The sequence below is a fragment of the Doryrhamphus excisus genome, linkage group LG4 (genome assembly GCF_037039965.1).
Source record: "Doryrhamphus excisus strain RoL-2023G ecotype Guam linkage group LG4, RoL_Dexc_Guam_v1.1, whole genome shotgun sequence".
Taxonomy (NCBI): domain Eukaryota; kingdom Metazoa; phylum Chordata; class Actinopteri; order Syngnathiformes; family Syngnathidae; genus Doryrhamphus; species Doryrhamphus excisus.
Window position 1 is genome coordinate 6,568,895 of NC_136360.1, and position 27,620 is coordinate 6,596,514.

Here is a 27,620-nt window from a genome sequence, read left to right on the forward strand (position 1 = left end):
TTTTCGGTGTGGCCCTAGTACTCCTTTGCAGTACGTGTATTTTTCTAAAAAATATCACTGTAGTTTTTTTTGTCATAAAATTTTGACTAGATTTTACATATATATTTTTACATTTTCATTGTGTCCTATATAAGAACAGATCAAATAAACCCATTGGTTATATTCTGTAGATTCTAATAAGAGTTTTAATCTATATGTTTTATCTGCATTTTTATTAAATTAATCATGTAAACATCCACGGTAGTAAAGCACAGGAAACGAGTGCGAGCACCGTGCGCGTTCACGTGTGCGGGAAGTCCTGTCATGTGACACTCATTCTCGTAAAACATAGACTATTTGAGCAATCCAACACCAAATTGAATTGGAAATAAGAGATTAGTAGGGGATTGCACCATTAGAAAAGCTTGTGTCGCCGTGTGTAATGGCTTCACCCTGCGGAGATGAAGAGGGCGTTGCATGGAGACACATCGGTGCAGCCTCGGAGCTCTCCAGAAAGAGATGCCGCCTGGTGTACTCGTCCCTCGGCCATCAGTCGGATGTGTGCCTCTTCTTCGTGAAGGGGGAGTTCTTCGCCTTGGATGCCCGCTGCGCACACTCTGGTAAAGCTCCTTCAAAACCCCAAGTGTTAGCGAGGGCATATTATATTCCTAGCAGCAGCCAAGCCAGCTGAATAACCACTTTGAATAACATCAGCTTGATTTACGGTGCGTGTTTATAGCCAGCATTTCGGTAAAGCCCCCTGCCAATGTGGATTTCAAAATAAAATCTGACATCTTGCTAGACGTTGTCATTAAACGGTCATTTACATTTTAATTCTGCATATTGAAACTCAAAATATATATTTTAGCTCTACTGTGAGAGGAAGCAGACCACATCATGGTATCCAGTCTATGCTGAGTTGGCATTTCAAAGAAAAAAAACCTTTGAAATTTCTATGTGTCACACAACAATCAAATATGACATTTCAGGAGGCCCTCTATGTCAAGGTGACATTGAAGAGGCTGATGGGATCCTGCGGGTCTTCTGTCCATGGCATGACTACGACTTTGACCTCAGGACTGGGATGTCAGGAACATCACTAAGGGTCAGTCTATTTGACTTATCATGTGTGAGATGAACAAACATTGAGATTGAAGGTTCCCTATTATGTAAAAGTGACTTTTAAATTATGTTTAACAGTAATATGTATCCCCAGAGCCTGTTTATGAGTCATAGCTTATGACTTCTACATAAAAAAAGTGTCACACTGGACCTTTAACTGTACGTACAGTATGTATCTAGTCTCTCTGTAAGTCAACACCCATGTTTATAATCTCTAATGTTTCCATTGGTTCAGCAACAAGTGCATGAGGTCAAACTGGAGGACGGTGACGTGTACGTGAAGCATGCAAGCTGTCTCTCCTTGCAGCCATTTCCTGTCCATCACAAGAGCTGAGCTTCATCACCTTCCTCCATCTCCGTCACACCGCCAAGTCTCTTGATTACATGGACATCCAGTCGGGAGCAAGCACTTTCAGGTTATTTATAAGAAAGCATTCCTGAACATTATCTGTCACTTTTATCAGACTTTGTACTTTGATTGCGAAGGAACTCAGACAGTGATGATGTCAGACAGTTGTCTCAAGGAGACATCAGGACATTGTGTTAACATAGACAGATGAGCTGCACACTTTTCGGTCAACACACAAAACTTGAACTCTGAAAGCACCATTTTTAGTTTTCCAGTTTCCAGTCCAAAATATTGTGCATAATTGTGCTTTTACCTCAAGGTAAGTGCCCCGGGGTTAAGGTATTATTTGGGCTAATTCAGATCAATCCCATAGTTAGTGGATTAGTTTATACCTACAGCTTTCTAATGTATTTTACACCATGCTTCTAGTTAGGGTATATTCCGGGCTACAACAATAGCTCATAACAGTTAGATTAGTTTGCCATTACAATGCCATAGCTATTGACGTAAGAATTTAAATGATTTTTGTTATCACAAAAAATGGCACCATATCAGCTCTTACATTAAACTTTTATGAGCTATTTTTGTTATCATCAGATTTTTACAAACATATGTTAATTTAGTTGGACCAGGCATTAGAATGAACAAGAAACTGAAGAAAAACAAGGGCGGTCTCATCATTTTTTCCATGACTTTCGGAGCAAGTCACCTCAAGTTTATACGTACCTCAGGGCTAGAGTATGGGTATATTATCAATTGGTCAAGTTTTTTGTCTGAGATTATGGTACATTCTGTCTTAAATTATTGAATACCCCATGGTTTGGTTAAATTCTGGGCTTGTTTTGTGTAGTTTATATAGTGCCGAACCAGTCTGGCTAGGAGGATATATTTTGTTATGTTATACCTGTGAGTGGACTGCAAATGTTTGTGTAAATCTTCATTAGGATTGTCTTGATTAATCAATGTTTTTGGTGTTATTACATCAAAATGCCAAAAATGTGTAGTACAGTTGTCCCTCACCACACTGCAGTTCGAATTTTGCGGTTTAAATCATGCTGTTTTGTAGTTGAATATGGCCTATTAGTAAAAATAAAATATTTTTTCGTGTCCAAATTAAGCATGTAGCATAAAAAATGCGAAATGAATAAAAATACAAATACAAGGAATTAAAAAGACACTTCATATTGTGATTGCAGTATTGCACATTGGTCACTAGTTGTCAGTAATTGTTCTGTGAGACAAACACCAGAAATGATCGCCAGAAAAACAGGCTTTTATTGCAAGTTTTAATTTTCTCACAACCGTCAATTCTTGTCCCTGAACACATTTACTGCGACACACACAAGCACGACTTTTATTTTTTGTCTTATGGGGCTTATTTCCAATGTACTGTAAGTATATGGTTGTTATTTCATGTCTAGATGCTCTAATAATTCTAAAATATGTATTTAGAAGGCCGTAAACAGGTTTTGTTTGCCATAACTACATGAAAACTATTTGAAAATATTACATTTATAGAGAAGGGATCCAATTAGTGGAAATTCACTTATCAGGGTCGCGTCTCGAAGCGGTTAACCACGATATATGATTACTGTACATATGGAATATTCAAGTAAGTTACATTTCTTACTGTAAAAAAGAGGTTTTATGAGTATTTAAATTTTTTATACAAATAGAACAATTTGCTGTGTGTTTGCTATGATTACAATAAAATTGTATTGTCACCTTTGCCAAGCCTTTCAAGACTCAAATACTTTGTATGTGATGCACTGACATCACCTAGCGATAACGTCCCTCAGAATGCACCTACATGGGAGACCCTGTCAGTACAAATTATGACAGTAAAAAGACCTCCATCTGCTTTTTTTTAACCCATCTTCTGACACAGTGGGATTCAAGGCTGATTATAAAAGCACCACAGGAAGGTAATGTTCTCCAACACAAATGAACCTCTCACTGAAGAATTTTTCGAGCTGTGTGTTTAATCTTTAGCACTGAGTGCATTCACTATATTTTCAGTCGGCTCCATTTCCTGGCAGAGAGGCAGAGCAGCCAGTCACGAAGGTGTTGGTGCCTCTGCTCCCCGATGGGAAGTTTTATTACACTCATCATTTTTCCACTTAAAACTCACTGCAGCGCACATTTCAGGTCTTTCCGTGTCTATGCACATCATTGATTTTAGATGTTTATCGTATCTTTATATTTGCAAAGTAACATTTTTAAAATCCAGTACTGTTGCTGGCAAGAACTCACTTTTTGTTTATTTGTAATTAGGGGTTTAATGGTACGCCAGTAAATTGGTAAATAACCTGACTGTGATTTATTCTTTTTTTAAATATAGTCAGTTGTATTTGGTAGTAATTGTTACAGTAAATATCTACACTGGTCAATGTAGGACCACCACCTATATCTACATTAAATGGTTTAGTCCACTGCTGCCTTCACTGTGTTTTGTAGCTTTTACGGCAGAGCAGAGTGAAACTATGCTACCATTGTCTGATAAAATCATGTCTGGGAGTGGAAAAAAGGTGAGAGAAGAAAGGCAAACAAAAAGGGTGTCATAATATGATAATAATTTTTTTTAGCCAGTCTGTGTGACAAAGAAATGAATCTGTTAATGTCCACAATGAAATAAGCTAGCAGAGTGTTAGCATGTTGTGTTAGCCTACATCTCACTCCTTTGTAATCAACATTTCATCAAAAATGTTTAGCGTGCATTCCTGTTAATGTCTACGATTAAATAAGCTAGCAGAGTGTTAGCATGTTGTGTTAGCCTACATTTCACTCCTTTGTAATCAACATTTAATCAAAAATGTTTAGCATGTATTCTTGTTAATGTCCACAATGAAATAAGCTAGCAGAGTGTTAGCATGTTGTCTTAGCCTACATTTCACTCCTTTGTAATCAACATTTAATCAAAAATGTTTAGCATGTATTCTTGTTAATGTCCACAATGAAATAAGCTATCAGAGTGTTAGCATGTTGTCTTAGCCTACATTTCACTCCTTTGTAATCAACATTTGATCAAAAATGTTTGGCATGGCAAAAAAAAAAATGTTTGGCATGTATTCTTGTTAATGTCCACAATGAAATAAGCTAGCAGAGTGTTAGCATGTTGTTTTAGTCTACATCTCACTCTTTTGTAATCAGTTAAATCATTTGTCCCTCCCCTATTTACTAGATTTAACAACAAATGAGTCAGCAGCAGCCCTGTCCCCACGTAACTGTACCCCTCCCTGTTCCAGTGAAGAAGGTGAGCAACGCTGTGTTCAATGACATGTCACTTTTTATCATTGCAGAGAGTCTGTGGGAATTAAAAAAAAATAGCAAAGAGACTGTATAATTTAAGTTCATTCATTCATTCATTCATTCATTTTCTACCGCTTTTTCCTCACAAAGGGTCGCAGGGGTGCTGGAGCTTATCCCAGCTGTCTTTGGGCGAGAATAATTTAAGTTGTATAATAAAAAAAATATATATATTTTTGCACATAATTATTCAATTTCAAATTTATTTATTAAGTAAGGTTTCATAAAAAAAAAATTAATTTGGCCCAAAAATCCTGGCGGTTCCTCTGGTACTACCGTTCTGTACAGAAAATACTTCAAAAATAGTTCATCAATACATGAACCGTTACACCCAACATATTGTTCAATGTACAAAGAGTAGAACCAGCAAGCTTCATCAAAAACCATTTATTTACAGTCTCTTTATCATACACAGTTTATACAATACACCATTTACACATGAAAACATAATTCCAAACAAATAAAAAAACAACAACAAAGAGACTGGTGTCACCATGCAAGCATTAATGCTACAATATGAAAGCTGTTTTTTGCTGAGTGTTCTGTAAGGCAGGAGCGCATCGACAGCATAATTCAAGGTGGTTTCCTGTAGCACAGTGGCACTATAAGAAGTATTTTTAAATAATAAGCATTGTGCATTGTGTATGAAACGACTCCAGCTACTTCAAGCATATTGGATCCACTTTCACAATCCTGCATGGAAGACGATTTAGAAATTAGATCAAATCAATGGGGTTCTTGCCTTGACATTGAGTGAACATAAATTCAAATTAATGACATTGTGCACATTTGAATCAGGGTATTTAACGCTTGAAAAAAAACAACCCCTTTTGCATCCACAGTAAAATATGTCAAAAATATATATTATTATTATTATTACTAATATATTGGAGGGTTTGTCTGTGTATAACCTTTATCTTTATTGTGCCTTTTTTCTGTGACTGTATAAAGGCTGCACGGTGGACTCCAAATTGTCCATACTAGGTGTGAATGTGAGTGTGAATGGTTGTCTGTCTATATGTGCCCTGTGATTGGGTGGCGACCACACCAGGGTTTACCCTGCCTCTCGCCTGAAGACGGCTGGGATAGGCTCCAGCATGCCCGCGACCCTAGTGAGGATAAGCGCTAGAAAATGAATGAATGAATGTAATTATGGGGACGACCCGGCAATTTCCTGCCTTTGGAGAGCCATCTGTGTGGATATTATTCCACAATCCCAAGAAAGTTTGAACACCTGACAAACATGTTGAGAGCAATTGTCACTGTCTGGCAATAAAGTTAATGCCAGCATTGCTACAGCAACAGTTGTGTCACAATCTCACTTTTGTTGGGTTCTGTGTAAAAGTCACAGCAGATGAAATACCAGATCTTTTCTTACGGCACCAATTTTGCAGGATCTCTGTGTTAAAGGGTACAATCTCGTACAAAAATGTCGCAGTGTGTGTGTGTCCAAGGTTGAAACTATTCAGAAAGTTGCCAGACAACAAGCAGTGATTCATTCTTCAGCCTTAACATTTTACAACGCTCTGCAAAGTGAAAATACTATTCCCAAGAATGCCCTTTGCCGCTGAGATAAACATTTGCTTTCCACACAGAATAAATCTTGTTTTTGTGTGTTTTGTCTGCTTAAACTCGCATCATTTCATCCCCAAAATGCTGCAAATGTTTTGCCTCTTAAGTTGCCTTTGAAGTTCGGCAGCAGGCAGAGTTTCCCATGTGAGGCCTTGGAAGGGCTGTTATTGTTACCTTGTCGTTCAAACTCCCCCCCTGATAAGTTCTTCTCATGAATAAGCCGTGGCTGCTGTCAAAGCATTCTCTGGCGAAAGCCTTCCGGCTTCCATGTGCAACCACTTGCGAAACCCCTGGTGATGGACTGCGAAGACCCCAATTACTTCACTTTTTCCCTGCCTTTACCAAACAGTGTTTCATCTATCACTAGGTCATCTTCTCTTTAACTTCCTCCAGTTGCTATGCAGATGTTAACGCCAAATGACCTGACAAACCTCACTATTGCTTTTGTGTGTGTACAGTATATGTGTGTGTAGATTCCATCTCTCTACACACCTGGATTCAATTATTGTTTCTCTTTTGCAGGTTGGACGTAACATCTGCTGCAGTTTGTTTTCATTCACCCATCAAACCTGACTATGCTTATGATCAGAGAGTCGAGGGTAGGTTATAATGTACAGAATTCCCCTATAGCGCCATATGTTGGATAGAAAGTTAAGGCAAAATCCATAGGGTAAGGAAATTAGTCTAACATAGATAGATCCAAGTATGGTCCTTCTTGCAGGGTGGATGTTTGTCAGAGAGGGTAGGTCACTAGTTTGTTACTGGTAGGGAAGGTAGGATGTACTGTTACTGTATATTAGATCTCATTCCATAGTGATGCCACTATTGTCATTTCATGACGACACTATAGCTATGATTAGGAAATCAACAGGTTTCTTTGTGTACAGAATAGTATTCCCTGACACAAATGAGACCGGTAGACAGGTGACAAGAGCAGAGTACCTAATGTTGAGCATCAATTTGATTTTAAACATGCCATCGTTGTGTTGGATACTATATGAAATCACTAAGGTTGATTTTAGCTGTTTTAATAACATGTACAGTATGTTTCGATCGAAATACCCCAAGCATCAAGAGTTAGAGCACACTTAAAACCCTTATGTCAGTTTTGGGGGGCTGTCCGTTCTCATGCAAATAAGCTACTGATCACGCCACCCCCCTCTACTGCAGTAGCAGTCATACAGGATGTGCTGGCCCTTAAATATTGTAAATTGTTTTCCATTAGGAAGCTAAAATAAACATGGCTTGGTTGTGTAATTTCACACTTCATATTTGGGCAGGCACTTCAGAGACCTAAATATGTGGGTACAAGCAATTAAAAGAAAGTACTTTTTCGAGAATATGTCCCCTTTACACGTGTTTAACAACCATAAGTGTAAAACACACTGAGCACTCAGTGATGACACTGATTCCACTGGAATTGATGTTGTCCCCCTTGCACGTTGATAGTCTTGGGTATAGCTTTTGAAGCATAACGCTTAAGATATGCTTATGATGAATTATTATTATTATATAGAGCACACTATGAGAGATGATCGTTTGCTTTGGTGTGTGGATGAATCACAGATGGCAGAGTGTCATGTCAATGCAAAACATTGAGGGAAATTGATGAAAACGTCTTCTGTTACCAGGAGGACACGGCACAATCACTCTCTATTGAACGTGTCTCTGGAGTCTCTGTTTGAACAAGGGCTCAGTGTTTGCAACTTTTTCTTTCAGAAAAGGCCAATTTTTGTAATGGCTCCACCATTAACAGTTTCTAGTCAACATGTCTTTCATTCATAAAATGTGACCAGAGTCTTTAGATGCATGCCAGCTTTTCATATAACCACAAGATGTACTGTATGTCTTTCAGGAGGGCCAGGAATAAACACAGAATATAACAAACCCTTCAAGTCAGTATAAGATTATTGTATATCTCCAGCCGGGCTCAATGTATGAGTTTCCACAATAGAGAAGAAGCGTCTTCCCATCAACAAGATGTCAGGTTTTAGTTCCTTCGGTTGAGCCACCTTGAGTCAAGATCTAGAAATGACACAAAAAAGGTTTCAGTTTCTCCGGTATGTCTCGTTTCTTAATTTTTTTTTAAATTTCAACCTACCTCCTGACTGTGTCATTGGCGTTGTTGTGTACGCACAGCCGCCCTGCTCCTGCTTGTAGTGCCAACCCTACGACTCTGGGTCCTGCCCTGTTGCTCGGAGGGATAGGCCACCACTCGTGTGGATGACCTCCGCACCTGCATGCCTTCCATCTCCCTCATGTCCCTCGCCATCTGTGACAGCGTCTGACCCGGATTGGTCTGCAAGCGCTGGAAGAGGCTTTCTCTGTTGACTTTTCTCTCAGGGCAGCTGAAAGTCAAAGCCACACCAGAGTCTGTCTTCATCTCTCTGGAGAAACCGTCCGAGGTGCCATCAAAGCAGCGACCAATAGCGATTTCTTTCGCAACCCTGGGATTCTGGTCCGTGACGGTATATATGCCGTAATTGTGCCCCAAAGGATCCACGGGGGCTAACATGGTGAAGGCATTGGAATCATTGTTTTGCGCCACTGGAGGGTGTTTGATGAGGTACTCTTGCAGGAGGTTGTTAGTGGCAATTTTGCGACAGTTCCCCTGTGGAATGATAGTTATGAGGGATCGATCCACTTCAGCTTGATCGAACAACATGCCGCTACATTTGAACTCCACGCAAGCTGCTGAAGTATTAGCCTCCCGCATGTCTCGAGTGCTGCGTATATCCCGGATGCCATAAAGTTTGTCTTTGGTTTCTGGGTGTGTTCCTCCTAGGTTCTTAGACCTGACCATAACTTCCTTTTGTCCCTGGACTTTAACCTTAATGAAGCATGCTCTGAACTCCTGAGGGTTAGGCCACCAGGAGAGGTAGTCCCCTGTCCAGGTTGTCAGATCATTCTCCTCAAAGGGCACAACGTTGTATTCATACTTGTCCTTTTCCACCCTGAAGAATCTGAAATGGTTTGCGTCAACCGGTGCATTTTCACAGGCTATCAGATTCTGGTATGGATATATGGGTCCATTGGTCTCATCAAGGTTATTCTGATTGGGCTTTGCTAGATTAATTCTGAACGCTGTTTTCTTCAGAGCTGGATCTTCATGGTCAGAACGTTGATAGTCAATTTTATCCAAGTATGGCTGAGATACTCCAATGATATTTGGATTCATCTTTGGTGAGGAGGGGGCTGCCTCCAGTTCCTCACCACCCATCATGGCTGTTACATAAGCAGTGTAGGCATCCGCCCTTTGGGCGTCACAAAAAGCAGGCAAACAGGCCCCGTTAGGGCCGGTGATGACACTGTCAAAGCGGCCCCATGCTCTGGGGTTGGAGGAGTAACCAGGTTTGGGTTCCAAGTTTATCAAGCTGATCACAACACCTTCCAGCTGTTCAACAGGAAGGAACTTGTCGCTCATGTAAGCCCGAACTTTGACATAGCAACGTCTGCTTTCAGGCACGTCCAAGTTAAAGAGTCTGCGCTCTCTGATCTCCATGTTGCCAATGAGGAAGGTACGCTCCTCTCGTTTGCTGCGGCCGTGCCCACCGGTTGTTGTGGTGCTGGAGAAGTCACCTTCCTCCTCCCAAACTCCAGTGTCTGGGTTTAAAGACCACAGTTTCATTTTGGGAATATGCTCTTGCATTTTGACGTGCTGTGTGTCGAGAAGGACCTGAACCGCTCCAGCACCAAGTACCTGCTTGTTGCTCTCATCACGGAAGTCAACGGAGAACATGCCGTATGTCCTCAAAGGGAGCATGTCACCCTCGTTGTCCACAAAGTTAAGGTCGCCAGGTGTAGCAGAAGCTGTGGTGATATTTCTCGGGTCTATGAAAGTGACACTGGCTTTTACCGTTCCCTCGTAAACGTCACCATTGTCTTTGTGGAAAGAATTGGCTGGAATGACCAATTGCCCAATGGGGTCTTCCCCTTTAATCTCACCCAGGTTAATAGAATTGGTCTCTCCTGCATTGATGTCAATCGGAGCCTGCTTCCTCATCACCTTCACATCATAGTAGATGGATCCACCCTTCTTGTCCAAAATGAAGACCTTTGGAGTGTCTAGAAACTTCTCAGTGGGGTCAACAAAATTCACCACCAATCTCTGTGTGTCAGGAGTAACTTGCAAGGTGAAACCTCCCTGGTATCCAGTGGTGCCCACCCTCTCCTTACCAATGTAGATGTGGCCAAATCTCAGTGGATCGCCATTATCAGCTGTGACCACTCTGCCACGCACCAGCACTGTTGGTTGAACACACTTCTGACAGCTGCACTGGGATACAGTCCTAATTGGGAGATTGTAGCTCCCACAGTCAATAGTCCGACTTTCCATTGCTTGGACGCCGCAGCAAAACCCGTCTCCGTCTCTGCAGCGCATATCATAGTCAAGCGAGCCAGCGCATTTGTTATGAGGGCAGCGGCCAGCGTTGTAAAACTTGGAGTCCGTCCCAGGTTGAACGCAGTCCAGCGGCAGTCTGATCAGATGCGCCTCTGGGATAGAATTGCATGCTGTAGTTCCTTTTGCTGTGAATTAGAAAAAAACAGAGTTGTGAGTTGTGTTGATATGACACATAAAAAAGATAAATGGCCAATCTGACACACATTAAAGACGTTGTAAAAAGTGGACTTTAGGGGACTGTATTAAACTTGCTCCAAATGACTTTTTTTCACTATTTTTTGGCCCCACGTGCGATTGAGTTTGACATCTCTGTTTTATGTACTCAAAACAGGAAGAGGCTGTTCATAATGCTAGCAGTGCGCTCAAATGTTGGCGCCTTCTCGGTTACTGGAGGAATCCACTGCATACAGTCTCTTTTTTGGTTGACCTCCAAATTGTACTAGTTTTGGATGTTTCACTGCACAGTATATGTGCATATACGTGTAGTAACTCAATTAAGCATTGTGCGTTGCTATATTTTCTTACTGGAATTCATATAATTCACATATCATGCCTGCAGGGACAGAATAAATAGACTTTCAAGGGGAAATGAGATGGGAACTGAAAAGACAGGACTATTATTCACCCGTATAGAATACAGTAATTAATATGCATGACATCATAGATGAGCTTCTGGTCAAGTTCATCACATAACTCCCTTATGTAATTATTACGGTGCTGTCAGCTTCATAATAAAGTGTGCAATGTCTGAAATGTGAGTGATTAAGTTAAGGATAATGCACAGTGTAATGGCCCTACACACTCATAGAACCTCCAGCCATAATAACTTCGGGGGTGCAGGGATGCCTGTTTGTTAATTCTCATGTTAGTGAACAAGCACCTGGAGGATATTTGCAATTAGTAGCCACTACCATTTACGTAGATGAATAATTGTGTGACTCTCACAGGTTTTATTGTTGAATTTTACCTTTTGGGGTATTTGCAGTATCTAGCATTATTGTTTAAGGTAAATATAATGAAAGAAAAATACTTGAGTCATAGCCAGATTTGTTTTCCTCCAATGAAGTCATGTAAGATGTTTTTTTTGTCCATTTAATGCATGGGCACGGCTCACAGATGAGGTCTTGTTTTGAGGTCACTTCCTCTTCAAATGCAATATTCAAGTCTCTCAGCTGTTGCCCCCTAAAGACTAGAATGAATTGTGCTTTTGCTTGAGCCTATGAAAGGTGTAAACAACAAGATTGATTTATTTTACCACTTTGAATCAAAGCATGAGCTTTTATTAGTTGGATGCTGGTTTCGGCTGGGTTACAGGTGTTGAAAAAGATAAAACCCACATGCAGTAGCTGATAGATATTCAAGACTTACCAATGACAGTGAGGGATGCTGGAGAGGACTTAATGCTGCCTGCTGAGCTGCTGGTTTTACAATAATACTGTCCAGACTGCTCTGGCTTCAGGTCCTTCAATACAAGGTCTTCTTGATACTTGTACACTTTTCTGTCCAGGAGAGTCCCATTGTGGTACCTTGATGACACAATTGTATTGGTCAGAATGAGTCAATGCAAACAAAGTTGGCTTTGCGTTACAGGTGACAAAGCATATGGGTGTACTGTAATACTGTATCTAAAATTATATGTGATTAATCATCACTTTATTTTATTTTTAGGATATTCTGAGAGGCAATTAACTGAACAAAAGTGAAACGTGAGGCTGCTATTTGACATGTGTTAACTCACCAGTAGTATTTGTCAGGTGTTGGCAATCCTGTTGCCTTGCAGCACAACATCGCCCGCCCGCCCTCGTATCGCACCTTGTCCTCTGGGTGCTTCACAATGTAGGGCTTCTCTATAGAAAGTAGAGAGGAGCAGATGATGAGAAACACTAACATTCACTTCTACATGATTCACGTGTAATTCACACTGTTGGTCTGTGTGTTATTGTATGATTGAAGGAATTCAGCCTTTTAAAGATTTCAAATATTTCATCTTGCTTGTACTGTTTCTTGAAATTACTAATTTTAGTGCATTTTTTGAGTTCTTTGCTCAATCCCTTCCGAAACTTGATTCCACATACTGATATGCTAGGGATTTTTAATGTTGTTCTCGCATGCCACATGCCAGTCATGCGATGCTGTTTTCCTCGGCAACTTAATTGAGGCTGAGGGTTTTCTGCCCCACACAGAAGAGAGTGGACTGGGAGAGACGGCAGGAACATTATCAGGTCGACAAACAATAAGAACCTTTCACTGCAGTGCCATCTGTCTGATCATGTCACCTACAATGTGTGATATATTTATTTTAAAAAAAAAATCCATCAAAACTAATCGGTTACTTTGATGAATTTGTATGAAGACATTTTTGCTACTCACCAGCTGATCTGAGGACAGCCGACACCCACGACAAGCCAGTGCTGTTACTGCTGGAGGAGACAGTGATCGGGGCAAACTTCTCCTTCCTGATGGCGAGCGAGGTAACGTCTGACGAACAAATTCCTTTCAGCCTGAATTGACCTTTGGCATCCGTTCGGGCACGGATGACTTTGGGGTGGCTGGTGAAAGCCACCCACGCCCCTGCTACAGGGACCCCGGTCACACTGTGGACTTCACCGCGCAGAACGTGGCCATCACACACACAGCGTCTGCAGTCCTCGTCAGGGCGGCCCTCGGTGCAGACACGCTGACATTTAACTGGAAAGACGACATGAAGTCAAAGAGATGTGATGGTGAAAGATGCCTTCCTGCATTGTCCCATACCTGGACATGGACTCTTCCCACATTTTTGTGTTTCAACAGGCCGCCCAGTGCATTGCACTGTCGTTGAGTTCCTCACGCAAGTCCTCCTTCTGATTCTTCGACCTCCGCCGCATGTCACAGTGCAGGACCCCCAGCGGCCCCATGGACCCCACTTGGCTGACCACACAGAAACAAGTAAATTACTATACTTAATTATACACAAAGGATACACTTGTCTTGTCCCTCAGCACCAATACGACTACATGAGGCGCCCACAAACCTGCTTTTCATGCAGGTACATTGAAAGGCGCTATATACTGTAAATCAAATACATTATTACTATGATTGCAAGTGCAATAACAATGCAATAGCATTCCGTAAGATTGTTGTCGGCTCACACCTACAACAGGCACTATTTTTCGGAGAACACCGGAGAACTAGTCAATTTAATAATAATAAACATGAAAAAAAGATTACTTCGAGTTTGTGCCGCTAGCAGCGAACCCAACTTTATAGGAGTTGATAATAGGGGTTGATAATTAATTATTTTTTTAAATATCAATTTTGAACAGATAGACATGTGTTGGATCCTGATTCCGATCTGGAAGTGGAGACTGTACGGTACGAAGTTTCTCAAGAAAAGAGGTTTCTTCAAGATGTCTCTCAATGGTAAGTAGTTTTAGCAATTTAGCGTTAGGTTTTCTACTTTGGAACTTTGGAAATGATTGTCTCTTTCCTTATATTGTCATTTATTGTCAACTCCTATATAGTTTATCAACTCCTATAAAGTTGGATTTGGCAGCTATCTGCACCACATTGGAAATCCTCCTGAGCACTTGAAAGTGTGACCAACCACAGTGGAGTGGGCGTGCTGGAGGCTGGCCGTAAGTGGAATACATTAAAACGGACCATTTTTGAGAGGAAGCACAAAATACAAAGAAACAGCTGGAATAGGTGCAGATTCTGGAAGATCTAGAAAGCTTTCTGCACTGGTTATCGTGTGGAGCTGCTCTATAGAAGTTCACAACTCAATAGAAAGGGACAAAAAGTTAGCATAATACCTGCAGTACCATGTGTTCTAGTGACACATGTTGCATAATAGGTCCCCTTTAATTACAAAAAACTAGAGGTGTAATGGTACATAGATTCCTTACCTTCTCTGCCCTGAATGAAGCTAAACCCATTGTGTGTGTGTGTGTGTGTGTGTGTGTGTGTGTGTGTGCGTGTATTTAAAGACACATCTTTGTGTTGTTATTTATTAGGCAATTTTAGGCCCATATTTATGAGGCATTATAAACATTTTCCATATATACATTTCAGTCTATTTGTCTATTTCTGTTGTTTTTTTGGTGTTGATTTTATTTCTACAATGCCCCTGTGTTTTCTTTATGCCCCATTAAATACTTTTTTCAGGGCCAATACCGATTTTTTTAGTCATTAAGGAGGTATGCTGGTGTTATAATGGCACAGATGCCTTTTAAGACAGAGGGTGTGGGTTCAACCCAAATGTTGTTAATTTGTTATTTGCACTAAAAATAATTGGTTTCCCATTTGTATTACTCCAGTCAAATAGTATAAAAATAGTGCTTAATGGGTCAGTTTGATCGATTTCGGGATTTTTTATGGAGCCCAGAAGATCTTGGAGCCAGTGCCTCCATATGATATTCTTTGAAGCGCCCCAAATTGAACAGGATTGGTCCTGATTTATTCCCTTCATCACCATGTGGCTGTGATTACCTGTGCATGAAGGGGTGGAGCACTCCCTCCTCTCTGAATGGTGTCCCTGGCATGCGGGTACCAACAGTAGCGGCATCGGCTGTATGGTCATGCATTTCCTTTCACGCACTTGAATGCCAACATCATTGCAAACAGTGGTAGTGCACGGACCCCACTCACCCCATTTTGTCCAGAAACTCTGGTCTGCAACACACATGCACAAAGAAAAGCATTGTGGTTATGCTTGCAAGAGAGGGGAGACATATTTGCAAAGACTTAACCCTGGGGTTATACCTGGGGGGCATTGAAAGCGGACATGGTAATTGGAGCAGATGCGTCCGAAAGGTTGTTCCTTGTTGATGCACCAGAAGCCCTTCTCCAGACTGGAGTGGACCACTTCCCCAGTGTCTGCTGCCGCCACCCAGTCTGTGGTTCGGGCCTCCATTGCTGCAGGTCTTGCACAGACTCTCTCCCGGTAATAAAAACGTATGGCCTCCAGGCGCTCATAGTCACCATTTCCCCCAGGGTGGTCAATATTAAACCATGATGTCCACTCCATTACATCTGTAGGCAAAAGAAAGGAGAGATTTCAATGTTGGGTGCTTGGAAGTCTTAGAATAGACGGAGAAGCCCATCATAACAACTATTAGAGGGCTGTTATTCTCATTTAAAGCTGACAAACAGATAAATGTGTGGGAATCAATAATAATAATTATTTTAATTAATTTATTATTATTATTAATAATAATAATAAATGAATACATTGGACACCCACTGATTGGCTTTTTGTGGCACTTCGTCTTTACCCATTTAGGATACCCAGAGTTAGAAAGACCCTCCTTCTGTCTTCCATTGCCAGTAGTAAGGATCTTCTGTGGTCCTCCTTTGAGGGTTCTGATAACTTCTGATAGCTTGTGATCTAATGCATGATGGCATTCAAAGAGCAAGTACTTGTCCGTGTAAGTGGGTTTTCTTTAAAAGTCATTATTGAGGCTTCCCTGCTCATACTTTGCCAACCAAAAATGCCAATGCCTTCTTTTTGAAGGCTTTCCAACTGAAACAGATGTTTCTGAAACTTTTAAATAATTGACCATATATTTATGTTGTATGTCCCACCACATTATCACCATTTTCCGTTTCATTTTACATTTGCTCAGTACAAATTGCTGTAAATTTCCTTACATTTTTGTACAATTTCCGACAAAAATTCTCATGAGAACACTTGATTCAGTACCTGTGGCTCGCGTGTCCGTAAAAGTGTTTGGTACTGCTCTCCTGTTCCTGTATGACGGACTCTTGCTTTCAAATCCTGCAAAAAAGGAAGGTATATTTATTTATAATACTGATATTAGTTTTCAAAATGTTTTCCAGTTGCGATGTCCTGATCCAATATTGATATTGGTCCGACATCAGGAAAAAAACAATACCAGATTATATCGGCTTGCATCTCAAATATCCAATATTGGCACTCCAATAAAAGTAGTTAATTCCAGATTCCTCCCCAAAAACGGTGTTTGCTAGCATGCTAAGAAAGTAGCAAAAAATTAATTCAATCAACAATACAAGTACATGTTGATATAGGATCAATATCTGTATTGGCCAATATTCAAGAGTGCAATATCGGTATCAGATCGGAAGTGAAAAAGTTGCACGGGGACACCTCTGAGGATTAGTACCAATTCCGTTATGCAAGCAATTAAACGATAAAATAAACTGAGATTGATTGACTCCTGATTGCTGGCACGAAGTACAATCAGCAGGTAGTTACGTTCCAGTACTCATACACAACTTAATCTTCATTTGGACTCACAATAGCACAAGTGTGTATTTCATGTGGAGCTTTTATTTGGACCAGGCAGCAAGCTTAAATGTCACGGCCAGTAACAGAAATAAAAAGGACCTTATGTGCAGTATGCGTGTGTAATTTGTGTACGTTATAACTCCTAGTTACAGAGGTAAGCAGTGGCTTGGGGGTTTTATTGCTTCACTTCAAGCCTTTCTTATAATGCCAGAAGCACATTTCTTTGAAATGGCGACAACACCTATAAAGGCCAAAATGCAGCAACTGACAAAACACTGGATTCCGCTGTGGCCGGGAACCAGAACAAACCGTAACAAAAAAAAAGAGGTAAATCACAGGTCATTAGTTGCGTCAACAAGCGATTAACATGCTATTTGCCCATGTCTGCATCTGTCACAATATGAAAACTCTTTGTATAGGACTTTTTTTTAAACTTAAATAACGATTTGTAATGTAACAAACAATAATCAATAAATAATTACTTGCTTACAACCAGCTGTAGTCTTTTCTGACCCCGTGTTAATTAGAGACCACAGTTATTTGCTTTTGTAGACCACGCACCCGCCGACTATCGGAGACACAGTAGTTAACTGAATAGAGCCATGACCTCCAAAGTTTCAAAACCGAAGCCTACTGTAGAATGGGAATGGATGCAGCAAGTTACTCCAGCTGTCAACATGTAAACGTACTGCAAGTAATAATAATAATAATACTAATAATAATAGATTTTATTTGTATAGCGCTTTTCAAAATACACTTTACAGAAGAATGGAGTTGAATAAAAGCAAATAAACAGAGTTAAAGATACATTAAAATACAACATTTGCTCGTTAATACACAGTTAAAACATGAGAAAAAGCGGGGCGGGGCACTTGGTATTATATCATTCCGCCTCTTCCTGCTTTGAGTACGTAAACTTTGCCGGCTTAACACGCATGCACACTAATTTGGCAAAGTTTAGCTACTTGTATTAGCTATCAATGAATGTACAGTCATTCCTCATTTATCGCTGTTAATTGGTTACATACTGGACAGTGATTAGTGAATTTTTGCGAAGTCAGATTTGTTATTTATTTTAATATATTTAATGTATATTTTAATAATTTCATATTTTTGGAAATAGAGCATAGAAACCTATTTATGACATTCTAAATATGTTTTTTTTAAACACTATTAGAACCTTCTAAATATAATAACAACTAACACCCCAATAGTCACCTTCTGCACTTCTATTACCCAATATACAGTAGTAGCCATAATAGTAAGACGGGCTGCTCTGCATTGCAGGCATGCCCATAATAATAGAAAATAAGACATAATATAGACTTGCACATATTGGTATTTGGAGACTTTCTTGATGTTGGTGATTTTTTTTAACTTATGTGGTTTATGTCACATTACTGACACCTAGTTACCAGTCTAGAATACATCAAATTTGCTTAAACTTCATATTTTTTGACTAATAATAGTCCGTAGTTAACAACAAAACTGTGTTGATGTATTAAGTAGTGTATTTTGAGAAAACGTGAGAGTGACGGAGCAAAATTCAAGTAAAAATTCAATCTGTGTGTGTTTTGCATGTGTGTGTTTGTGTGTGTATATACATATAGACAAACAACCATTCACACTCACATTCATACCTATGGACAATTTGGAGACGTCAATTAACCTAGCATGTTTTTGGAATGTGGGAAGAAACCGGATTATCCGGAAAAAAGAACATGCAAAGTCCACAGAGAGATGCCAGTGCGGAGAATCGAACCAATGTCTCCTAGCTGTGTGGCCTACACGCTAACCACTCACAATTGTGAAAAAACATAATTTTGGGGGACAATCTCTTCTTTTATACCACTATTAGCAGCATATTCTAGAAGACGGTGATCTTCTTATATTTTTTCAGTTTCAAAAATTTGTAGCCAGTTGCATTCAGTGCCCGAGTCTGAGTTGAGGGCTTTCAGTGATGAACTCTGCGGTTTTGCTTTTTCTTTGACTTCTTTCCTACTTATTGAAAAGACTCAACATTCAAAGTACTTCGATGTCAGTGTTGCCTTACTTGTTATGTTTTCTGTTGGTTTTATATGTAAAATATTAACAGTGGTTCATGTATTTTTAAACTTGGAAGGCTGGGGTTCCCAAAATGGACTGTAACTGACCGACAGTCGAATAGAGCCGTATGTTGCCATCCAAACATGCTGCTAATTTCCGAGCCAGTTAGGGAAATTAGCTGATTAGCTGCTTGTCATTATTTCAAGATGTTTGCTGACAGAGACTGGAACCTAGTCAATTGTTAAGTTTTACAAGGTGCCTAATGGTTTTAATAAAGTTAAAAGAGGAAATTTAGATTAGGCTTAGTGAAGGCCAGTCTTCCTCCCTGATGAAGACTCTAAATGTTGTTGTTGTTGGGGTTTTTTTTAGTATTATGACAAAGGTTTTAGCAGATGTTGCTGCAGGTGACTTGTACATGATATTTACTCGTACCTCACTGAAGTGGAATAGAAGTCGTGGCTCCCTGTGTCCTTTTAAACTTGTTGCTTTTATGCATTTCACTGTAAAAAGTTGAGTGCAGTGTAACCTATGACTTGTACATTTCAACAAGCTTGTCAGGAGTACAAATAAAGCATTGACCAGGGTCGTTGTGACCCCTCAGGACAAAAAAAAACAAAACCACCATTAACAAGATGTCAAAGGTGTGTGATGTCGGTGTGGAGTCTGTTTAGCAGCTTTGTTCTTCTTATAGCCTGCATGGTGACACCTGCGAGCTTCTGGATTACGATTCTTTTGACATTTTAACCCACGACAACTGCACCTCTTATTTTAGTGATTTTACCGTTTGGATGTGCGTCACAGTGGTTCTTTGCTCCATTCATCATCCTCCCAAAAGGGCATTCATGAATATAAATAAATATATGATTGTGCCAGATGTACGCAGAGCTGGAGCTTGTTTAATATATTCCAGGAGAAGACATCAACCCCAAAGTACCCCTTCCACATGTTGCATAACCAGCTGGATGAGGTGAAGACTGCCAAGACTGCAAGGTTATAGCATTATTGATGCAGACTGGCTGGCTATCTCGTCATGCTGCAGCGTAAGGGCAACTGTGGCAGACATGTGTGTGTGGGCCCCCGTGTACGGGATGGTCATATGGAAGCTGTTTACACGGTTGGCCGACTTGTTGTCCGAGGTGTGCGTGGATGCAATAGAGTCTGCTCTTTTCTTTTTCCTTTCGCTCAAATCTACCAAGTTTGGATTCCTAAGGCATCTGTGCCTCATTAAGATGAGCAGATTCAATCCTGATATTAACTAATGATGCAAATCAGCCGCACGATGTTTAAGGTTTTTGTGCTATGTCATCAATGCATATCTTCAATTCTTGATATTTGTAAAGCACAATTAGGCACCTAATATCTACTATCAAAAATGAACACAGTACAAGAAATGAACTATACGTCTCTCCTTGTATTTCCGTACAGAGAAATCATGTGTTGGTCATGAGAACATTATATGAGCATCCACATATTTTCCTTCCAGATGAGCAGCACTGCACTGGTAGCTTGGGGGAAAATGTTATTGTTTCTGTTGTTCCTAAATAAACTTAATTAAGCAACACTCAGTGAATAATCACATGTGAGGAATGGACATCGGAATTGACCTGCAGTGTGAACTTAGCTCATGCACTCATTTTTCCCTTCTTCTTGTGTTGAAAGCAATTGTTGCTGTCTGAGTATTTATACTCACACCAGACACTGGAGCTTTGGTAATAACGTATCTAATGTTTGATTGCGGGGTGCCATGTGAAAGTTCCAGTTGTAACTCTGACATCATCATTAGGGTGACCAAACATTTTTAAGGGTTTCTTTTCCCAGGACGTGTGTCCTGTTTTGATTTCCTGTCCTGGCAGTGCTGTTTTTTTTTTTTTTTTTAGAAAGTGATGAAAATGTTCTGTTGTTTTTCATTGGGTGGTTAGAGCATCCTGCTGCATGTAACGTCATCACTAAGAGCCTGCAGTGTAGGCAGCTTTTTGAATTGGTGTTGTCAAAAAGCCAAAGAACCAGCAAAGCAAAACATGCACAGAGTTCATCCTCTTGACGCTTTCTGAGTTGAAGTCTTGTCAAATTGGGGACATCGTGCGGTTCAAATTGTCTTGTGACATTTGGGGGCAGATTTTTCTTGAAAATATTGGTTCTACATTTGACTTTAGAAAAAATGTGTTCTCTTTTTTGGCATACTTTGTGAATGGAATCATGTGAAGTATTGAATTTTAATTTGTAACCATTGCCATTACAATTACTTGAAATGTATTGAAATGATTAGGCTTCTTTGAGTAAACTTCGAGAGATGTGACCATGGAAGTGGAAGTGACACTTTTGAAGTACGTAAAAGGGTTTCAAAACAAGCGTCTTCTTCTAAACATGAAGAATTTGTAATAGATAGCACCAACTCGATCTGTGGCAGTCAAAATTAATTAGTGGCGAGCCGCTACAAATGAATAAATGTATGGGAAACATTGCAGTCTGCATTTATGGTGGAGAGTTAAAGACCGATGTGTTTCTTATGACTTAAGTAAGAGTGCCTTCTCTAATCACCCATCTCTTATCCTATTAAGCCATTAATGTGATCCGGCCAGATGACTTGGAGTAGACGCTGGTTACCATCTGGACAAGCAAACCTCCACTGTGCAACTCTCAGTGGTCTTTCAGCTGGTTGTCACGCTTCATCTAGAGTAGCGTCTAATGGACCAATGATTGGGGCTAAGAGCTGTCTCTGCTGAGGGTGTTGAAAAGGCCTCAAAGCAAAGCAACTGTAGCCATGCCACAGCAGCGGTCCTCTTTTAGCTGTGGGGCACACAAGGCACCTGGCTGCCTTCAAATAGCAAAACAACTAATAAACCTTGAAGTTGAAAGGTCACCAGGCGGGGCAAGAAGCAGGACGATGATCAATAAGAAAGGAGTAACTTGGTATGCCAAATGTGCATCTTATTTATTCCATTCTCTCACTGAGCTTGACTCCAAGCCAGCAGGTGGCAGAATGAGCCACTTTAGTTTCTACTTATTGTTCCCAAGGTGACTGGATTAATATAGAAGTGCTACTGGCACGCATTAAGAGGGTGAACTGAGGACAAATGAAAGAAACTTCACTGCAGCTTTTACTGTGGATTTCCTGCTTAAGGTGCCAATACAATTTTAGGTTTGGATGTAGGCCCGCTCAGCATCACCATTTAGGGACTAAGTTCTTCCACTGTAGTCGTTTTCTTGACACCCATTAATGGCATTTGCAAGATGTTTACTGAGGTCTTACAGTGCAGTTAGACCTATTTGGAAACCACTGACATTTATATAGATGTTTTTTTGTTTTATTTCAGCATTATGCTATGGTATAATAACACAGACAGCACACATCTGTAGGGCCTCATTAGAACAGTTTAAACTACAATTTTATTTTAACTGTGTATAAATGTGGGGTGGGCTGAACATGCTAGGTTAATTGGTGACTCCAAATTGTCCATAAGTATGAATGTGAGTGTGAATGGTTGTTTGTCTATATGTGCTCTGTGATTGGCTGGCGACCAGTCCAGGGTGTACCCCGCCTCTCACCTGAAGACAGCTGGGATAAGCTCCAGCACGGCCGTGTGAATGGTTGTTTGTCTATATGTGTCCTGTGATTGGCTGGTGGCCAGTCCACGGTGAGGATAGGTGGTATAGAAAATGGATGTTTGGAAATGGGTTTGCATTTGGGTTTTGGTTACCCTCGGAGGCCTGGTCGTCAATGTGAAACAGCATAAATGTATAAACTATTCATCATCATTATATTTATTTGATTTATTTTTTTAATTTTGCACATTTGGGCTTTTGTAGTCTGCATTAAATGACATGATAGGACTTTATTTTTTTGTGATTTAGAATAAGCACCTAAATAGATCTACAGATTTATATTTACTGGAACATTTGTCCAGTAACTTGTTGCTAGGCAAGATTTGTGGAAGGCAAGCAAACACATGGTACTTAACACATGTACTTATACTTCATGACATGAAATAGAACTTTAAATCACAATTTTAATGAGACATTCATACACGTTAAATTCACATAGATAAATTCATTTGTCTTAAATATAAAATAATTAAACAGAAATGATATTATACTGGTATTCTATTATCTATAATGGTATTGATGATGTTAATAATGTAGTGATTGAAATGTAAACAATATTGTCTGAGGTTTACATGTAAAAATATGTCATAATTTTCAAGTATTTTTCTCCAATTCTATATATGTGATGATGATGCTCATCTCTACTCCTAACCACAGACAGACGGGGGGGGGGGGGGGGGGGGTCTCTGGTCTGAGTGACCCCTCCTCTGCTATCAGCACGTGTTTTTATTCCTCTGCTGGTGGAGAGTGCTCGTGACATAATATTGGAGCACGCGAGCCACCGCGGTGGTCTTTTCAGTACCATGCTTGCACACATGCTCACACTCTTTATGGTATGAGCTCACCACTAAACATTTCTCAAGAACCCCACCTCCCCCCCTCCAAGTCAAGGAAATTCCATCATTTAATAATGTCTTCGATATCAGATTAAATGGAGACCACGTACCTTGACCCAGGGCCACAGATGCCAGGCAAGAGACCAGGAAGGTAACTGTTTTTAATCCCGTCATGGTGTCTCTCTGCCACTCGCCCATTGTTGTGCTCTGTGATCCCACAGTGGAGGGTTCAGCGCCGTGAACTCGTCCCCCAACCCAGTCAGGTGTGTGAGAGAGACTCTGAGAGGTGTTGTCGCCGCTCGGGCAGAAGTTGTCCAGGCAGAGGCAGGAGGCCGGTGGTTTTTAAAAAGATGGAGCAATATGGGCACACGCCAATCCAGCCCCTCTCTGCTCACCATTGGTCGGTCCGAAACAACATCTGGGAGCCTCGTATCATCTTCCACGAAAAGGTAAGGGGGAGAGGGGGGGTGTTTTATGAGACACTCACAATGAAACGTGAGAGCAGTGGGTGTGGATGCTAAAAATAAAAGATTTGACACTTCAGCAGCCACTGACAAAATCATGTACACCCATGTACTGTTTTACTACTGAAACAAATCATGTCAATTTGTGGATTCTTGCCTCTGTCTCCTTCCCTTGCGGTGCTCTGGAAGACCAGTTCCTAGTTCACAGTTAGCTTTGTCCCCAAGACAATTGGACGGCCACTGAATTGGTACCACAGACATTGACGACCACCTCAAACCAGCCAATATGGCTTGGAGTTACGGTTAGAATTTACAATTATAGGGTTTCTGTGGGGTTAAGGTTTATGGTTGGGCATCGATTCATGTTACGGGCTTTGGTTGTTACGTTTAGGGTTACTTTCAGTTTTGGGCCTGGGGTTAGGTTAGGTTGTAAGGTGCTGTATGAAAAATTACATATTTCATTTGATATGTACGCATTTTACATAATCATCAGTTACGCATGGTGGTCGAGTAATTAACATGTTGGCCACACAGTCAGGAGCTCGGGAAGCCCTGGGTTGAATCTTCGCTTGGGCATCTCTGTGTTTGCATGTTTCCTCCCACATTCCAAAAACATGCTAGGTTAATTGGAGACTCCAAATTGTCCATGGGTACATGCATGCATAGACACACACACACCCATCACAAATATCACCCCACACAAAGTCATCACAAATATCACCCCACACACTGATATATGTTAAGAAACACACAGACTGTCATTGTGTTTCTTTGTTTAGAGATGGTAATAATTTAAACAGATGTGTTAAGGTGTCTGAAATGGCAGCCAGTTGGTGCCGCTTGAAGTGTTGTCTTTAATGTTTTAAAGACAAAACATTCAAGTTTGAATGTTTTCAAAATAAATTGTTCCAGATATTTTTTGACTTTAATCCAAATTTCTCTTTGGTAGCCTATTGCATTTAACAAAATAGTTGATTTAACATGGCATTTCTCGTTGTTATGATTTGTGTCAGATTTCAACCCTGACTACTGCATTTAAGAAGCTGATACATTCTGTAAAAAATTCCAAGTTGACACAACTTAAAAAAATTTGATTAAATCTAGCAAATTATTTCAGGTAATTTCAACACACAACTAAGTTTCTCCAACTTAAAAGACCAAGTTCACGTGACTTATTGATTTGTTGTGGGAACTTCATTTTTTAAGGTCAAATAACCAAATATTTTGGTTGTATCAACAATGTAAATCAAGTAATTTCAAATCATTTTCAAATCAGGTTCACAAATTATTTCAATTAATTTCAATTTAATTATGAGTTGAATTTACTTGAGCTAATTAGTTAGACTAAATCAAAAGTGAGTTGAGATTACTTGAGTTCTATTGTTGATGCAACAAAAATATTTGTTTATTTGACCTAATAAAGAAAGTTTCAAAAACAAAGCAATAAGTCACGTGAACTTGATCTTTTAATTTGGAGTTGTGAGTTGAAATTACCTGAAATCATTTGCTAGATTTAATCAAAATTTTAAGGCACCGAGGTTACAAATTTTTTTAAGTTGAGTCAACTTGATTTTTTTTACAGTGTAGGTATGAATGTGAGTGTGAATGGTCGTTTGTCTATATGTGCCCTGTGATTAGCCAGTCCAGTGTGTACCCCGCCTCTTGCCCGAAGTCAGCTGGGATAGCGGCATAGAAAATGGATGGATGTTTTTTATTTAACAGCTGTTTTACTGTCAACTATTTAAAGCAGTTCCATTTTAAAAAAAACTCACATTTGCCACTTTCAGACAGTTTACTTTTGTAAAGTGATCCCTCTTTCAATCTTTGACTTGTTCTGTCTGGTTCACTTTTTTTTAAAACCTTTTTTTAACTGTCCCTGATTGCATCGTGAAGTGCTGCCAAAGGGTGGAAGTGTCGTCATATGGTTTGATGTCCTTTCCATTCCCTTCCATTTTCTTCCACCTCATCTGGCTCTTCTTGATGTGAAGGAGCAACAGTGTCCTCTGAGCTCCTCCCGGGTACGGAGGAAACTCATTTTCGCCACTTGTATTGGCAATCTCGTTCTTTCAGAGCCTACTCATATAGCTCATGACCATAGGTGAGAGTGGCAACTTAAATTGACCGGTAAATTGACTCTTCATCATGACGGTCCGGTACAGCGACCCCATTACTGCAGACACTTCATCGATCGGTCTGTCGATTGCACATTCCAACCTTCTCTCATTCATGAACTCCTCCACCTGGGGTAAGACCTCAGTCCCAACCCGAAGGGTGCAAGCCGCACTTAACCATGGCCTCGGATTTGGAAGTACTAAGTTTCATCCCAGAAGCATCCCACTCAGCCGCAAACCTGCCCAGTAAACGCTGAAGGTCACATCTTGATGAGGCCATCAGGACATTGTCTGTGAATAGCAAATACGAGATCCTAAGACCCTCAAACTGGGCTCTCTTGACGCCTTGAAGTTCTGTCCATAAAAATTCAGAACAGAATCTGTAAGAAAGGCAGCTTTGGCGAAGGTCAGTGTTAACCAGAAACAGGTTCAACTTAACTGTTGGCAATGTGAGCCAGGCTCCTACTCCGGTTGTCCAAGGACAAAATGGCATCAATCCTGTACTCCCAGAGCACACCCCAGAGGACACGGGGAGGGACAAGGTCGAATACGTTTTCCAGATCTACAAAGCATGTAAACATGCAAGCGTCCAAACTCCCATGTATCGTCCAGTACCGGTATAGGTGTGTAGAACTGGGCAACTTGTGATTCAACTAATGGTCATTCCCTTCTCTTCAGCACCCTGGAATAGACTTTCCTGGAGGCTGAGGAGTGCGATCACCCTATAGTTGGAACCCTCTTGTCACACTTCTTGAAAAGGGGGGCACCCACCCTGGTTTTCCAATCCAACCACTCATTGTCTGGCCCATTGCCTAGGAACTGTTTGCCTTGGGGGATCCTAGGATCATTCAGGCAGGATAAGCGCTTATGAGTTGTGTGAAGTACATGAAGTACAAATCATAAGGAATGTAGCTGATAAAAACCTTGGTTATTGCAAAGATTACATGCATTTATCTGTGTTAATCTGATATGGGGATTAAAATTGTGTTTATGGAACAACTTATTGTAAATAAATATTAGATCGTGTTTTACCATTTAGCTTAGCGCCAATACAACAAGGCCAAAATGTCTGATATCCGGGATTAGAAACAAATACTGTCAATACACAAGTCATGTATTATAAATCACAATATTTACCAGACACTGTATATCTAATTTTCACCGTACATGTATTACATTATTAAAACATAGCGCTGTTGTTTACACTGAGCATGATGACTCCGACATACCAAAGTCCAGCTGTGTAAGCAGCCCAAAGGCCTTTTCACTATCATGTACCAGAATTTTGTAAACAAAGCCACTCATCCCAGTGGCTTCCAGCTATCTGGATTTGAGATGACTTAGCTCCATGTGTACTTTGTTTATTCAATGTGAGGTGATGTTTACACTGGTCACTAATTACAGTGTTAATGTTCTGGCCACAGCCTAATTGGGCCTCGTTCCGACAATAGATACCATCATCATATAGTTCCATATTGGAATTGTTTAAAGTTCTTTATAATAGACCTCAGTTGTCGTCATGAAAGTATTTTGAATGAGATGGTCAGCTACAGTAAACCTCGGATATATCGGAAATTCGC

General features: G+C 40.4%; 3 protein-coding genes across 3 annotated transcripts; 2 read left to right on the top strand and 1 right to left on the bottom strand.

Moving 5' to 3' along the window:
* The first annotated feature begins 283 nt into the window (after positions 1-283).
* LOC131129550 (Rieske domain-containing protein) lies at positions 284-3,167 on the top strand. The gene is made up of 3 exons (XM_058073221.2): positions 284-599; positions 969-1,084; positions 1,337-3,167. The coding sequence occupies exons 1-3, from the start codon at positions 422-424 to the stop codon at positions 1,433-1,435; spliced, it is 393 nt and encodes a 130-aa protein (XP_057929204.2). The 5' UTR covers positions 284-421; the 3' UTR covers positions 1,436-3,167.
* A 1,761-nt stretch (positions 3,168-4,928) lies between these two features.
* cilp2 (cartilage intermediate layer protein 2) lies at positions 4,929-23,776 on the bottom strand. Its single transcript, XM_058073219.2, has 10 exons — positions 23,576-23,776; positions 16,414-16,488; positions 15,474-15,743; positions 15,201-15,383; positions 13,485-13,640; positions 13,101-13,418; positions 12,469-12,577; positions 12,099-12,256; positions 8,430-10,855; positions 4,929-8,353 (listed from the first exon to the last, which is right to left on the bottom strand). Exons 1-9 carry the CDS (start codon positions 23,661-23,663, stop codon positions 8,442-8,444), a joined length of 3,771 nt encoding a protein of 1,256 aa, XP_057929202.2. The 5' UTR covers positions 23,664-23,776; the 3' UTR covers positions 4,929-8,353; positions 8,430-8,441.
* Positions 13,332-26,776, top strand: LOC144898349 (uncharacterized). The gene is made up of 4 exons (XM_078790050.1): positions 13,332-13,453; positions 13,524-13,658; positions 23,687-23,914; positions 26,719-26,776. The coding sequence occupies exons 2-4, from the start codon at positions 13,596-13,598 to the stop codon at positions 26,746-26,748; spliced, it is 321 nt and encodes a 106-aa protein (XP_078646176.1). The 5' UTR covers positions 13,332-13,453; positions 13,524-13,595; the 3' UTR covers positions 26,749-26,776.
* Positions 26,777-27,620: the final 844 nt, after the last annotated feature.